A 16,819-nucleotide genomic window follows, 5' to 3' on the forward strand; every position below is an offset into this window, starting at 1 on the left:
GTAGTTCTGTCACTGAAACTTAGCTTTTTTCCTAACGCAGTATAAACGCTTTCAATGCAGGCATTCATTGGATCTCTTACAAGTCGGGCGCACAATAACTCTTGCGCTGTTCACTGTTTCCCATTCTATAAATGCACTTACATGATAAGAATAAACCATCTAAAAAACTTTGAATCATCAAAATAAAAGTTCAAATTAAAATTCTGTCTTCATTTACTCACCCTCATGTCATTCTCGCACACCACACACATGCATACATATATTTGAACGTCTGTTTACACTACAATATGTGTGTTGATCAGTAATTCTGTTCATCATATAAAGCGATCATGTCTCTTCAGAAGACTAGGATTAAACTGATCGACTGATTTTTTATTTTACAATGCTTTTTAAACCTTGTTGGATCTTTTACGTTTTATGGAAATGGACTTCAAATAGAGGGACAGAAATCTCTCAGGTTTCATAAACAATGTGATGAATGAAAATCTTATGGGTTTAAAATGACACAGGGGTGAGTGCATGATGAAAGAATAAATATTTATTCTTAAGGTATTTATAGTACATTATAAATACAATAAGCTCAGTCTTGGAGTGACAAAAACTATATTGCGATTGATTTTCACATCCACGGTATGTTGTCACATTTTAAATATTGCTATATATCATTTCACCCCTATTCCCTAGTACCTGATCTTGGGTGAGCAGCTGAGCATCATGTTCATTCCTGCGTCAGTCATGTTAAAGTCCTCCAGATTCAGATAAACCTCTTTTTCCCTGGACTGAGTGATCACGTAAGCCAAAGCACAACACTGATGAGGGTCGATATCCTCTTCAGGCTCAAGATGATGGTCCATCTTCTCCAGGAACTTTAAGCACGCTTCAGGAGACTGGAGCTCATACAAGCACTGACACACATAGAGAAGGTCAAACTCTTCACTTTCACTCTGAGGTTGGAGGAAAGTTTCCAAAAACTTCTCAATGAACCAGTCAGATGTTTTCTTTATCTGATCCTCTGGGAAGAGACATTTGATGAGTTTAATTTTGTGTTCTCCCAGAAGTCCACATAGGAAGGTAAGAACATGTTTCATGTGTTTATTCTCCTCAGTCTGACAGCGTTGTAGGACTTTCTCAATTTCATCTGGATGTCCAAGAAGCCACAAAGCTGAGAAGAACTCCTGCATTGTGTTGTGGAGAAACACACAGTATGTCATTGCTGAAGATAGTGAGTCTGTGGTTGTGATCATTTTCAAAAAAGCATGACAAATATCTTCCTCATTACTCCTTATGTCTGGAAGGATCAGGGTTTTCTGCATAGTTGCATTGAATGCATTTTTCATCAAGAGATGAACCTGATCTTTTTTTTCTCTCAGGTATGTATCTATTTGCTGAACTGTTTTCTTTCCATGTTTCTTCACTGCAAGACGGAAAATGTGGATGTACATTTCTGTGACTGTGTGTGGATGGTTGAAATCTGTGTCATTTTCAAATGGAATGAATGTGGCAACCATGAATGCATACATTGGCACATGGCTGAGACTAAACAGCTCTTGATTCTTCAAAACAACATCTAGAAGAACAGGATCGTGACCCAACATCTTCTGATAGTAAGCGTTGATAGACTCTTCACTGAATCCTTCAACATACACTTTCAGTGTCGGCCAGTTGAAAAGAGGATCATCTTCTTCTTCTGATCTGCATGTTATTATAATCTTTGCTTCAGGTAGAAGCTCGTGATCCATGATCTTCTTTAAGACAGAATGTTCTTGCACACAAGTGACTCCATCAAATACAATGACAACATTCTCAGAGTTTTCCTCAATATCTTGAAACACGTCCTTTCTGTCTTTTTCCATTGGTTTTAAATACACTTTAAACAAAATAGATTCCAAATCGTCATTGCTTGAACCAGACAAAACACTTTCATCAAAGTAAAACATGTAGTCCAGCTCTCGGTCATCTTTCTCTGCCCACAGACGCAACATTTCATGGACAACTGTAGTCTTTCCTATTCCAGGTTTGCCTATGAGGAGGATGTTCTTATCTTGGCATCTCAGCAGATCCACAGGTGAAAGTGCTTGTTGCTCAGTAGGAATGTAAGAGATCAGCTTTTTGGGCCGCAGCTTTTTGCTTTTTTTGTTTTTCCATTTGATTTTGCATTGAGGAGTTTTCATCACAGAGTCTCTCTCTAAAACGACAGGTATAAAATGGAAGTTTCCTTGTGCCTTGTCATCCCGATATTTACCGTAACGTTCTCTTTGTTCCTTCAGAATCCTTTTTGCTTTCTTTTTGAGCTCTGTCTGGTAGTTTTGAAAGGGCTTTGTACCTAAAACAGCAATAAAAACACAATTTATATTAGAAATGTGTTAATTGCACCACAATGTTTTTTTATTTTTTCCATTTATCTATTTACCAAATGAACAGCTGGTCTCTTCATCTTCCACTCTGAATGGAAAACAGCTGATCCAGGGGTGTAACTCAGGATGTAATGTCCTCTTCTTAGTGCCATCCAAAATCTTGAGTAATTTATAACTGGCCTCTTCCCCTTTTTTAGTGACCCAGTCCAATATACATCTGGCTTTATCAAACTCTGTCCTCTCGGCTTTGAGATCATCGACCTCATGGTCATTGAAAACCCTCTGCTGATAAAGATTCTCAATGATCAGAGGAAGGTTCTTCATACAGGTCACCAGGTTTCTCCTGGCGTTTTTGAGGAACTCAATAGCAGTTTGCTGTGCACAAGCCATGCTGCAGGCATTTCAAACCTGAGGTACAAGACAGATGCACATTTCTGAAATGCACTTTCTGTAAAGCTGCTTTGAAACAATATGTATTGTGAAAAGAGCTATACAAATAAATTTGAATTGAATAGAATGTACTCTGACAACATTACATTTATCAATCAAATTTCCACATTTAAGCAATTTCACACAGGAGTGTACTATAGAAAAATGTCTTAATTAGGGGTGTAACAATACACGTATTCTTATTGAACCGAAGGCTTTTGGTTCGATTTTTGGCACGCATTTTCAAACCGAACAGTTCGTTGTTTTATTTTGACATTATGAATACAATTGCTGCCCTCAAATGTTAATCTGAACTAAAATAAACCTGTTTATAACTACTACAATGCTTTTTTGTTTTATATGCTCCTAAGAAGAGTCAATTATAGCTCCTGCGGCTGGTTGCATAAACATAGCCATAATGTTAAGACAGTGTCTTAAGTTCTAGTATGACCTACTAGCAGTTAGCCAGGGGCAGTCAGTCTTAAGGCCTCATTATACTTCTGCGTCGGACATACGCCGGAGCCTATACGCCGTAGGCAACGTGTTGGTTTTAATTTATACTTCTGTGTCGTTGTCCGCGTTGACGCGCACCTGGGGAGCATGAAACCCCGAGGGAGGGGTTCTGGCAGACCAATCACAGCGCTTGTGTCCGCGTAGAATTGACGCGTTGTTACATTTTTGGAGAGGTGCACGTCAGGGTACGCCGAAGGGTACGCGCGCTACATACAGCCTACGACGTAGCTACGGCGGCAGTTCGACGCAGAAGTATAAAACAGGCTTTAGTTTTCAGTATCAAAGTAGGCTTATCTATGTTTTTATGTAACTGATTTAAAAAAGCTATGAACCGTCTTAAAGAAAATAAATTGATGTCTAACTTGTAAGACTAGTCTTAGAGGTTTATGCAACCGGCCCCTGAATTGCTCAAAGTAAAAAAATATCATACTTTATGATGTTAGTTTTACTTAAAAAAAAGAATAAAAAAAAAATCTAAGGAAATTTCTCTGGCATTTCTTTCTTTTTGCTGTATTAAAAACGTATCGAACCAAACCGGAATTTTGTGAAATGTTACACTCCTAGTCTTAATATACTAGGTTTATGTGAACTTAATTCTCTATAATCATACTACTCAAAGTGCAATAACTGTATATGTTTAGCTCTATCAGATGCCAAAAGCAAACAAAAAATGGTGCTAATATAAACTCATGCTATCTGCTGCAATACTACCAAATCATGATTCTAACCTTTATTTTCATACCAAAATCTCAGATGGCCATTGATTCCTCTTTAATGAATCGTTAAAATATTGGTGTCCAGGATACAGTGAGCATAGAGACTGAACACTGTGAGTTTTTAACGTGAGAATTAACTAACACAGAAGCGCAGAGGTCTTTGAGCAAAAAAAAAAAAAAAAAAATGGCAGTCACAAATTAGAAGTTTGAAGAAAGAAAAAAAAAAGCCAGAGGATTTCGATATAAGAGGAGATTCATCCTACGCCGGGTCAGAGATCACCCTTCCGCCAAAACTCAATTCTCTCATGAACATGAGTATACAGCCTTTGCTGGAAGCCAGTGACTATAGTTTATAAAGTTTTACATATGGATATTTTTCTCGATTCAGAAGGCATTTATTAACCCACTGGAGTCGTATGGATTACTTTTAGGATGGATGGATGCACTTTTTGGAGTCTCAAAAACTCTGCACTATATAAAACGGGGACAAGCCAGAATATTATTTAATATGTTCCTCTGATTAAATGGCTAAAATATGATTATTACAATAAATAATGAATATATGATTATTAAATTAAAATGTAATATAATACAAAATATATCTGTTGTAAACTTGTCTTTAACTTCAAGTTGTAATATGAAAAACAGGACAGGAATTACTGATGTAGGCTACACTACAAATTTTAGAACGGTAAGATTTTGTAACGTTTTTGAGAAAAGTCTCCTCTGTTCACCAAGGCTGCATTTATTTGATCTAAACTACAGCAAAAACAGTAATATTGTGAAATATTATTACAATTTAAAATAACTGCCTTGGTGAGCAGAAGAGACTCTTTTTAAAAACATTTACAAATCTTACAGTTCTAAAACTTCTGAACGGTAGTTTACATTACATTTTACATTACATTAAATGTAAAGGCTAGTTTCGTGAAAAGAACACAAAAGACTGAAAGTAATGATAACTAGCATTGTTCGTTGCTTGTTTAAGTTTAGCCAGCGCCCAGCGAGAACATTCAATGCAGAATGCAAACTTTTATCGCATTCAATGCAGACTGCAAACTTGCATTGACAACTTAAATATTTACAGGCTGTACTTAAATTCACAAAGTATGTTTTGCGCAAGAAAGCTGTTATCATCCTTCCGAGTTTTCCGAGGATTTACAGTAGGCTATACAGACTTAGAGAGCTCAGTTCCCTTAATAAAAGCAACCAAAACGAAACCGAAACCACATCGAATGAATCATGCGACGCGAAAACTGACATAAAATGACCCAAAGCATGAAAGCATACGTACAAATACAAAGAATATAACAATTTGTTTCTATCAAAATGCAAAATCAAGCTATCTTTGAGCTATTTTGTACTGGATGAAAATTTACCAGCAGCAAACTTCAGGCAGCACAGGGAACAAGACGGACCTCAGCCGACTTCTTCTTCTTTTGCTTTTTGGTGGTTGGCAAACGAGCTTGAGGTGCGTTACGCCTCCTACTGGGATGGAGTGTGAAGCCTCGAAGAAAGAAAGAAAGAAAGAAAGAAAGAAAGAAAGAAAGAAAGAAAGAAAGAAAGAAAGAAAGAAAGAAAGAAAGAAAGAAAGAATTATGTCCTTCTAATTAAATCTGTATCTCTATGGTGTATATAAATAAATAAAAAATCTCCAGAAATTAGTTTAAAGACTGGATTAAATTGTTGAAGTGTTTTATTCGATTAACAAATAGGTAAACATTGTCTGGCTCAGTTTCAAAAATGACAAAATAGTAATCCTATGCAGCAGCATGGCACAAATATTTTAATAAAATTACGATAAAATAACAAATTATAGGAAAATTGCTTAGAATGTAATCATTATAAATGACACAAAACACTTAAAAATACAAAATGAAAAAAAAAACTTACAGAAATAAAATAATATATTAAAACAAATAAATAAACAAATGAAAATAAATAAACAAAATGATTAAATATGAGCCTATGGTAGGAAACATTAGTAGGCACAAACACATAACAATGCCAAGGAACATGTAACAATTCATTAATAGCAAAAAATCATCACAAGAATTATCAATCAACAGTCACAACTGTGTGCTGGTGTGTAACTCATGTAACTCATAGATTAGATATCACCTTCCTAAAGACATAACAGTGGAATTATATAAATATATACCTTTTTTTTTTTTTTTTACTTTTAATCAGCTGAGCTGGGGTGCTTTCTGCCAAGGGCACTGGCATGGTGGCAGTAGTAGCATCTGAAGATGGCAAAACAGATGATGAAGCAGCTTCAAGTTTTTTGGAGAGATTTCTTGTTTGAATTGTGAGTTTTGGTTGGTCCTCGCCTTCAGGTTCAATTTCCTCAAAATGATCAGATCCAAAACAGTTCTGCTGTAGAATTGAAAATTCTTGATGCTGTAAAAAATGCTGGGTTAAAAATAACTCAACTTGGGTTGTTTTATAACTCAGCCGCTGGATAAATATTGCACCAGCCCAGCAGTAGTTAATTTGACCCAGCAAGATGGGTCGGTCATATTTAACCCAACAGATGAGTTAAATATTCTACCCAAATGCTGGGTCAAACTAATTACAATTATGGGTTGATTTAACTACATACTTTGCTTAAATAGTGTACCCAAATATTGGGTCAATTTAATTACAATTATGGGTTGATTTAACTACATATTAGTTATATAGTGTACCCAAATGCTGGGTCAAATTAATTACAATTCTGGGTTGATTCAACTACATACTTGTTATAAAGTGTACCCAAATTCTGGGTAAAATTAACCCAAATGCCAGATTAATTCTAACACATTACAGTACAATTTAAGAAAATAAATTGCAATAGACTACCCATAGCTATAAAACTGTTAAACTACAAACTTAGAACAGAATACATGCTAGATTTATGCATATATTATGCAATAAACACTTAAACAATACAAAAACAAAACAACAATGTAATCTCTGAATTTTTTTTATTAACATTAATTAATTGCAACAATATAGTGGAACTGGTGCAGTTCATATAAAAAATATAGTGGAACTGGTGCAGTGGAGATTTGCATGCCTTGGCCTCATGAAGGTACTCCATGTTTATTCCAGGCTAAAAAAGAAAGAATACAATAGAGCGAGAGTTAGAGAGTTCAAGTGAGTAAGGACCAAATGTCTACCGACTACTATAGTATAATTAAAATATAGACATTGTGAGGACCATTTTCCTGGTCCTCACTAGAGAAATTGTTTTATGATAAAGTCTAGTTAACTTTACAATTTGGAAAAGATTCGGTGCATTTATAATTCAAAAAGTTGAACTGTAATAGTCTACATCTCATTGCACATAGCCTAACAAAATATTTTTTTATTAAGTCTTAGAGCATAGCTCACATTACAGAAAACAATTTTAAAAAACGATTCAGACCTCAATTGACCTAAAAAGCCATAAATTGATTGATGATATATCATTACAATAAACATGTTCAGAAAACGAATGTGGCCCACCTATCTGACTATCCTATCTGGCCAATGGGCAGCGGGGTTAGGCGGTCAGATAGATGGGCCGCAAATGCTTTGTAGATTTAGAAGACTTCTTTAGAGTCAACCTCATAGAGTCAGATCCAAATTGGTTCAAATACAACAGTGTCAACTTTCTGATAATTATGTTAATTTCTGCACTCAATACTTTGTTGGTGCCTGTTTTAGAACAAATTACTGCATCAGTGCGGTGTGGTACAGAGGTTACCAGCCTGTGGCACTGCTGAGGTGTTCTAGAAGCCCAGGATGCTTTGAGAGTGACCAACTTAAGCTTATAGAACAGCCATTTTCCGAATACTGTCAGGCTATATTTGATGCCTGTCCCCAAAAGTATAGTAAAAAAACACCTGGATATGCATGTGTGCATGCACAGTCTTGAGCTCAGATATGTTGATAAAATGAATAAAGTTTCCCCCTTTAGATGTGCTTGAGGACTTACAGGCTTATGGTCGATGAAGGCCAAGCTGCATTCCTGAATGGTGTGGCAAACCACTTTCGCACCGCAGCCATGGGCAACTCTCCAAGTTGTAGGTGGAAGCAAGGCTGGCAGTTGCCTCAGGGCGAGTTCCCCAACACCATCTGTAAGACATAGGTGTCAATACAATGTGGAATGGCATACCTGTGATTTCACAATCCCCGCAATATCGTCGCATAAATATCCTGCATATTCCATCGCATGTTTTAAGAAAACGTGCCACATAATCAAGGATTTTTGCCCGTAACAATCACAAAAAAACTCTGCGTTTTTCTGGAGGGACTGGTTAATGTTATTAGTTACACCGGTACTGCTGTGTTGACTCTGCTGTGAAAACTTGGCATTTTTTTTACCCAATTAGCATAAAGAGGCTGACGGATTTATTTAACTATTCCTATGATGATATCACTCACTATTCTCTATTCACTAAGTCACTATTCTGGCCAAAATTATGTGAAAAGTTTTTGGTCAAAAAACTTAAAAAATGTTGGAAAGAGGAATGCTAATATATTAATATATTATATTACGAATATATTACCTGGTGTTAATCCATCCAGGGGCAATGTCAGCTCTGTCTTGCCAGGTACATGATCTTCTCAGCATAGATGGGTAGCCATGTTTCAAACAACTTTGATGCAGCATCCCAATGCAGGACAAGAAAGTTCTGTGCAATCTATAAAATGGAAAACACATTTTTAAAATTAATTCAATGTAGCACACTAATAAAACGTTTTAAACAATGCATCCTCATATTCAAGATCATATTTCCCTATACCTACCATGCCTTTGGTCATCAGGCGAGGGAACTCTTCGAGGATCTGATCGATGGTCCAATTGTAGTCCCTAATCCACTTGGCCCTGTAGACTGCCGTGTTCTGCATGTGGGTCTCTATCTGGCTGAGGGGCTGAGAATTGTTTCTCAACCATTATTTAAGCTGTGACGCACGTTCGTCTGATATGGTACATTCTGTAAAAAAAGAACAAAGTTGTCAGTCACTGAAATATGATTGTTTTGCTTCATCAAATAATTATTCCATTTAATAATTACCTGGTATGAGAGCCCTTGCAAGAGCGCCATCAACTTAAGTTATACAAAATATAGAGAAAACAATCCTCCCTCTCTACAATTCATATGACAAATTGCATAAAGTTACATGTAAATAGTCTATGTTTTTACTGCACAATAATATTTGTGGCTGCTCACTGCATAGGGCACAGAAATATATTATATATTTCTTAATGTTACAGGCCCCGCGCAGAAGGCCAAGTAACGTTAGAGAGACAGTTCTGCAAAATAAGTGCATCCGATCTTTATATGTATACATAACTTAAACCAAACACAAATAAAAGTAAACTCATAATGAACACTATAACCTTGTAACTGGAGTCAATTTGAATCGAATTAAACGCATTTCACAATAACCTCGTGTGTTACAGCGTTCACAAAATGGCGGACAGTCTGCATAGACCTATATTCAACATATTCACAACCCCGAACGTCATTAACGTTACCCGAAATATGAACATATACATTTATATTACAGTGCATATTATCAAGTTGTTGTAACAATAGTACCTGCAAAATAACAGGACAAATTGATGAAACAGGAGACACCGCGTCACGTCGCACCAAATCCTCAGATTTGAGGGGGCGCAGGCGCGCACAGAGTCCTCCTTTCAGTTTTCAAAATTGTCCCGGTTTCTCACCACAAAAGACTATATTCTTTTTACACTAATCCTGTAATGATTTACTTTCAAGTCACACATCTCCGCATGAATAAAAATAAACTTTTGCTTAATGTATAACACCTTACAAAAATGTAATTCAGACCAAATAAGCAGGCTATCCGTGCTGATAACGGCTAAATGGCTAACGTTAGCTACGTTGTTAGCCAAACCAACCAACTAGCCTCGACATCGACAATATACAGATAGTAATTTAATAGGTAACGCAACACAGACAATGTGAATTAGACATGTAGTGTACACATACCTTTTATTATTTGTTTGCCTCGCTGGATGATCAGTCAGGTTCTCTGCTGTGACGAGCGCTCAGTGTGTGGACTCTGGTGACGATATGATGACGTTCGAAGCACAAACAACCCACGTGCTGGGTCAAACGATATAATGTTGGATTGATGGATTTTGACTCAACACATGAGTTGCACAAAATAACCCAACTTCCATATAAATAACCCATAATGGGTAAAGAATTTCATAACCCAGCGGTTGGGTATATTAAATAACCCAGCATTTAAAAAAAAATACCCAACTTCCATATAAATAACCCATAATGGGTAAAGAATTTCATAACCCAGCGGTTGGGTAGATTAAATAACCCAGCATTTAAAAAAAAATTCCCAACTTCCATATAAATAACCCATAATGGGTAAAGAATTTCATAACCCAGCGGTTGGGTAGATTAAATAACCCAGCATTTTTTAGGTATGTGAGCTGAGTCACCAGTAAAATCCATGGCAGATGCATCGCTATCACAGTCGCTTTCTATTGCGTCCTTCTCTATCTTAGGGACCACTGCTATATTACAAATTGCAGGCTCTGGATCATCAGTGTCAAGCAAATCCAAAACTTGACTTAAAGTCAGTCTGAAAGAGAGTTCATAAAAATAACACAGAATTACATATTGGGAACATAGACTCCCTGTGTTATACCACCGGTCACAATTGTAACCGTCTTCATTTATCTGCAGTTTGACAACAGAATAAAGCATGTATTCATTTAATTTCAATGTGTATATACAGGTAACCCTTTTATGGTGATATGTGCAAAAAAGTTATGAGCTTTTCAAAAAGGAACTTAGTATTCTTAACTGTCCTTTCTGAGCTTTGATGTCATCCTTCCGTTAAGATGGCAGCACCAGGAAATAAATGTGTGTGGTCACATAACCAAACAAACCAATCATGTTAGACCTGCCGTAAACTCATATAGACATCTTTCATTTTCATTATATATGAACATGTGCTTCATAATATTACTTTTTTACTTTTCAGTTTCACACTATATGCAAGAAAAAAATTGTGGTCACAATTGTGACCAGTGGGATTAAATTGGTTAAATACTTTATAATAATATTATACACCCTTAACCTTTTCTGTGCATTCAAAAATATAAAATATATTGTGTAATAGACTAAATCATTTAGGGGATTTTACATGATTAATTCAGGTACATTTCATTAAAGAAATCAAGCCTTAACTACTCAAACTACTCAAAAATGTGTAATATTGTAAATAGCACATAACATTTTTACAGTGTTGTGGGGTCCCGTTATCTGCTGAATAAGTCACAGAGTAACTTGTTCCAACCCTTGGTCCAATTCATCAAAACAATCCATTATCCAATATAAATGTTTCCTTTAATTCCCATCTTATCTAATTTAATTAAAAGTCCCTCTTTCCAAAGCATATCATAGGCCTTTTACCACATCAATGAAAACCCCTAACACCTCCTTATTCGATATTGCCTTTTTAATTTTAGATTCAAGATATTATTGAATCCATTGTATTACACCCTTTCCTAAAGCCACTCTGAAATGAGCGTAGTAAGTTTTTCCTTTCTATTACATAGTTTAATCTGGTTATTATCACTCTCTCCGTCACTTTGCATAAATTAGTCCCTGTAAAGCAGTGGTGTAGTCTAGTTTTTTGTAGTGAGTATACTCTAATATAAGCCCCCCCACCCCCCCCCCCCCACCCCGCCGCCGCCGCAGCATACTCACCCATCCCAGAGCGTCACCCCATAAGCACCACCACACTCACTAATGCATACAGTATGCATTGACATGTAATTGAGAGAATTATGAAATACTAAGTGTTATCAACATGTCAATTTATTATAAGCAACACAAGACTTTGACAGCCAATGACATTTACAGCTGGGGAGACTGGACTGATTTTCTACTGTTTAGTGTTAATCACCATCTAACTCAGTCAGTTAAGAGCTACCTTTAGCCTTAGATGTTATATGAATATGGTCCCTGAAGCACAGGTTTTATCAGTTGACAATTATCAACAATTTTTAAAAAAAAAAACATTATAGGCACAAATACAAATTTACTTTTAGAAATGGTGTTTTTGAAAAAAAAAAATATTTTAAAAAACATTTTACTGTGCAATTCCTTTCTAATTAATTTGAGTTAGACTGAACTTTTATTTTGGTGGGTTGTAGACATTTGAGTTTCTGTGTGTTTTAATAAACTATTATTATTATTATTGTTATTATTATTATTAGGCCTGAAGTATACTCTGTGCAATAGTAATATATTTCTGTTATAATTTCAAGTTATACAGAACTTTTATTTTGACAGGTAGTCGTAAAGACAACAGTTTCTGTGTGTATATGAAACGAATGAATGACGATAGTTTTATCAAATGAAATGGTGAAATTCTCATCAAGTGACTCTCATAGCAGCTCTGCGATGAAATGCACATGTATAGCTTACATCATGTCTCAATACAGTGAAACGCTGAAAACACCACGAGCGTGAGTCACGCGTGCTTCTGTGTGTGTGTGTGTGTGTGTGTGTGTGTGTGGTGGAGCACACATTGAGCGCTCATTCTCAGAGACGCGTAGAACAATTGCAGTCTCTTTTAGCTTTAATATTCATAGACACTAGTCCATATCGAGATTTTATTCATTGTACAGCAGCTACTTTAGATTTATTCATTCAAAAATAGCCAAATGCAAGTTCCATTTGTGACTGGATTCCGCGATTCGATCCGTGGCTTCGCAAACACTGACGGGGTGAATTTATGAATGAAAGTGTGAAAGTTCTGACACAAAACGAAGTTGATACGTATCCTCGCGCTTTTTTTAAGTGGGTATACGCAAATCCTTGGCCTTTTCTAGTGGGTATACGGCGTATACCTGCGTATCACGTAGACTACACCACTGCTGTAAAGTCAAAATTAAGTATGTGTTCTGAGTTTGTCACACCACAGAAAAATGTGTTATTAGCCACCCAGCCAAATTTGAATGATAAAAAAAGCCGGCAAGTACATAAAATAAGCTATCAAAATCTTGAAAAAATGAGCAGTAGTCTCTGCTCTCAAACGCTGGGGGCGTGTCCACTAGCTGTGCTGAAACCACGCCCACTCGCGGGAAAGCTGCCGTCACCGCTACAGCCGGAATGGACGCTCCTAGCAGCATTTTTTCAAAGCCATACATGTTCGAGCCTGGACTACCTACTATAATTATAACATAAGCACACAAGGCAACTTACACTCATAGGTGGGCACGCACTGCCGATGATGGCACCAGTTGTCGGCGCGACGGGAGTATGAACACCGAGGCGGGAGATAGTCAGTTTGGCCCCATTCACCAATAACAGCGGATTATCAGTGAATCCCAGTTGTCTCCGACGAAAGTTTATAAAACTATCCCGTGTAAAATGATCACTACAGAGGCGGATTTTGGCGGTGATCCTCAGCTCTCCATCAAGGTGGCTCTTCACAAAATTAATCCACCTCTTCTTGATGTGATCGTTTTTCGGAAATTTTAATAAGGACACCGATCTGTTTTGTACGTGATCGCATCCAGGTAATATGCATTTCCGTGACGAATGCATAGCTAGCTAGCAAACTATAGGCTGTAGAAACTAATAGTACTGACAGTAACTCGCGATCGGCAAACTGATGTGATTGTGCTCTATTTAGGGGAGCGGCCAGCGTCAGGGGCTCCAGTGCGTCATCAAGTAGGGGCGTGTCCAGGAGCTCAGGGGCTCCGGTGCGTCATCAGGTAGGGGCGTGTCCAGGAGCTCAGGGGCTCCAGTGCATCATCAGGTAGGGGCGTGTCCAGGAGCTCAGGGGCTCCAGTGCGTCATCAGGTAGGGGCGTGTCCAGGAGCTCAGGGGCTCCAGTGCATCATCAGGTAGGGGCGTGTCCAGGAGCTCAGGGGCTCCAGTGCGTCATCAGGTAGGGGCGTGTCCAGGAGCTCAGGGGCTCCGGTGCGTCATCGAGCCCCCGTTTTAGCCCCGCCCAAAAAATCCGGAACACAGCAATGGTGAAAAACTGTTTAACGGTCTAACTCCACAATTCAGTACTTCACAGTTCACAGTCTTTGTAATATGTTTTAGCAATACATTTCTAACTTTTATAATGTGTTTAGAATTTTTTTTTGAATTGCCTTTACAGGGACTTACAGCAATTAGTCTATAATTTGATGCTATTGCAGTGATCCTTTCCAGGCTTGGCAATTGGAATTAACACTCATATTTTAACACTTTAACACTCTTGAGTGTTAATTTAACACTCATATTTTAACACTTTAACACTCTTGAGTCTGGAGCCATTTAAACTCCCAGGAGAATTGGAATTGGCCGTAGCTCGAGGAAAAAGATATTGATGTGGGCCCCCACCACCCTCCACCGTAGATCTGAACAAACCACTAACATTATATAGTTAAAGTGTAACTCGTTCTGCAAAATGTTTACTACAGACTGAAATTATGAGATTTGAGGGGATCTGTGCTAAACCCTCTGATTTATGATTTCTGCAAAAAAAAAAAAAAAAAAAATCCCATAGACTTACATTGATGAAGTACCCATAACCAGAGATGGCAAAAGTACTCACTTCCCGTACTCAAGTAGAAGTACAGATACTTGTGTTAAAAAAGTACTGATTTAACTTATTTACTCTAGTGAAAGTAATAAAGTACAGGCTTGGAAATTTACTTACAGTATAAAAGTAAAAGTAGCCTTGTGAATGACAACCATTTTTTTTTTATGCAAAGCTACCAGGACCACACAAATGTTACTGGAGTGCAAGCTGAGAAACTTAAGTGGATTAGGAAAAAAGGTTCTTTATATGCCATTGCCTACATTTTAAATGGATGTCTGCCAATAGGCCTGAAACATCACATATATGATTATTGTGACAGAGACTGGGACTCCAGGTTAATGAGATTCTGACTGAGTAGCAAGATATGAATTAAATTGTGAATTTAATTGTGATTCTGTGAGAATTCACAGACCCAGTTTCTCATTTTTAATCTTCCCCTTAACATTTAAAGGAATCTACATGTAGATTATGTAATGATTTTTCCGCGAATTAATGCCGCTGAATCTGTCGAGTTGTCTTGTAGTGATGTGTCATATTGTATATTCTCAATCAATTGACCATTCGCAAAGATCAGTTTGCGAATGGTTCCAAACCATTCCCTTCCGTTCCCTTTAGTTACTGTTGCTATGTCCGACAAGCGACGCCGCTATCACGCCACAGAATGTTCTCACACAGTGAAAAATACATCGCGGAGCAGAGAGGACACTGACAAGGTGCTGACAGACAGGACAGACCAGGCTATTTTTTATATGAAACAAATTATCACCTTTCAAATTCAAATGAGTTCAGTGATTCAAGTCAATTTATAATTATTTCAAAACATAACCAACACCACCTGATCAACTTTTCTCTTTGTTCATCTGAGAGTTAACTCAAATACAACAGCCAAGAGCAAGAGCTCAACTAAAGCAGACACTGATCTTAAAATTTAATTTTCTCCTTCAGTGATTCTGCTTGTTAACATCAGGTGTCTTCAATAATGGTCAATCATCACTCAATGAATCACTTAATTAGCTCATTAACTTTAACACTCTTGAGTGTTAATTTAACACTCATATTTTAACACTTTAACACTCTTGAGTCTGGAGCCATTTAAAGGTGCACTAAGTAATTTTTTTACCTTAACCGAACAGCTTCGGAGTCATTGGAATAGTTATATGACTTGTTTCGGGTTGAATGGTGGTTGTCGCGCATCCCCCGAGCGCCTGTGAGCGGAAAAACCACCCTTGCAACTTTGGGCCAGCGGGTCGCGTCAGGAAGTATCGCGTGATATCAGGTCTCGCGATGTAACAAATTGCTTTACGGCACTGCACACAAAGCTAGGAAAGCTTTGTCTGAGGACGAAAGAAAGGAAACGGCAGACTGACCGAGCAAGGAGTCAGACTCGAGTAAATATCGTTCATGTTGATGGACTAGTAGACATCTTCAGATGTTATCTGTGCCTGTTCGATGTCCGACACTTTGTAACGCGTTCTGTCAGGAGGAGAAATAGGGATAGCTCACAGATGAAGTTATTACCGAGAGCCAGACAGACTCACGGAGGCGATTGGCATCTCACAACTTGCACTTTATTCCCCAGTCGAACTCGTGTAACTGTCTGTCACCCGTTCTACCATCCACATCTTTACTTGATAAACAAAAGTAGGATAAGAATGAGCATCAAACTGAAATAACCCGCATACGGGTGTTCGAGGTGCACATGATACAACACAGACTGCCGACGACAGTTCAACAGGGCGCGCGCAGCTCTTAAAGGGGCCACACCTTATTTCCACTCATTACAGCTTCCATCCTATTGAACAGGTACCGGTATAGAGGGCGGAAGGGATCAGGCCGTGAGTGCAGAGACGGCTCTGCGCGAGTGCTATTTACGACAGTAACGTTAAATACAAGTACTCCACAGCGACTCTAGGGGTCGCTGTTTGACAAAAACGGAAAGCTGCCTAGTGTGCCTTTAAACTCCCAGGAGAATTCATTTAACACTGGAGTTTTTGCAGTGTAGCCTACCTTCTTTCCTACATTTAGATTGGTGGGCAAATGCATTTTTGTCTCAGTGCATGTATTGTTTTAGTTTGACAGGGTCGACGCGAGCTTACCTTAGTAAGCCTTAGTGGAGTGTTCCTTTAACCCTTAATCGCTGTTTGGGGTCAAAATGACCCCAATGGACTTTTCCTTCATTTTTTAAAAGTGTTACCTTCATCTCAGGGGCATGAAACTCTGTGACTTTTCCTA

At 37.8% G+C, this 16,819-nt stretch overlaps 1 protein-coding gene and 1 long non-coding RNA gene across 4 annotated transcripts in view; both read right to left on the bottom strand.

Annotated features, from left to right (window-relative positions):
* LOC311291610 (uncharacterized protein) overlaps positions 1-5,462 on the bottom strand; it is a 121,963-nt gene extending 116,501 nt beyond the window's left edge. For all 3 annotated transcript variants that reach the window (XM_084410735.1, XM_084410734.1, XM_084410736.1), the window contains exons 1-3: positions 5,392-5,462; positions 2,411-2,762; positions 688-2,323 (exon numbers count right to left, since the gene is read on the bottom strand). In XM_084410735.1, the coding sequence (XP_084266861.1) occupies positions 688-2,323; positions 2,411-2,744 (1,970 nt within the window). In that variant the 5' untranslated portion in view covers positions 2,745-2,762; positions 5,392-5,462. The remainder of the gene's footprint in view (positions 1-687; positions 2,324-2,410; positions 2,763-5,391) is intronic.
* A 1,213-nt stretch (positions 5,463-6,675) lies between these two features.
* LOC311303660 lies at positions 6,676-9,511 on the bottom strand. Its single transcript, XR_014629799.1, has 4 exons — positions 8,789-9,511; positions 8,548-8,682; positions 7,974-8,113; positions 6,676-7,106 (listed from the first exon to the last, which is right to left on the bottom strand). It is a non-coding gene; the product is annotated as an uncharacterized lncRNA (long non-coding RNA).
* Positions 9,512-16,819: the final 7,308 nt, after the last annotated feature.

This window comes from Rutilus rutilus, assembly GCF_951802725.1.
Source record: "Rutilus rutilus genome assembly, chromosome: 1".
NCBI lineage: Eukaryota > Metazoa > Chordata > Actinopteri > Cypriniformes > Leuciscidae > Rutilus > Rutilus rutilus.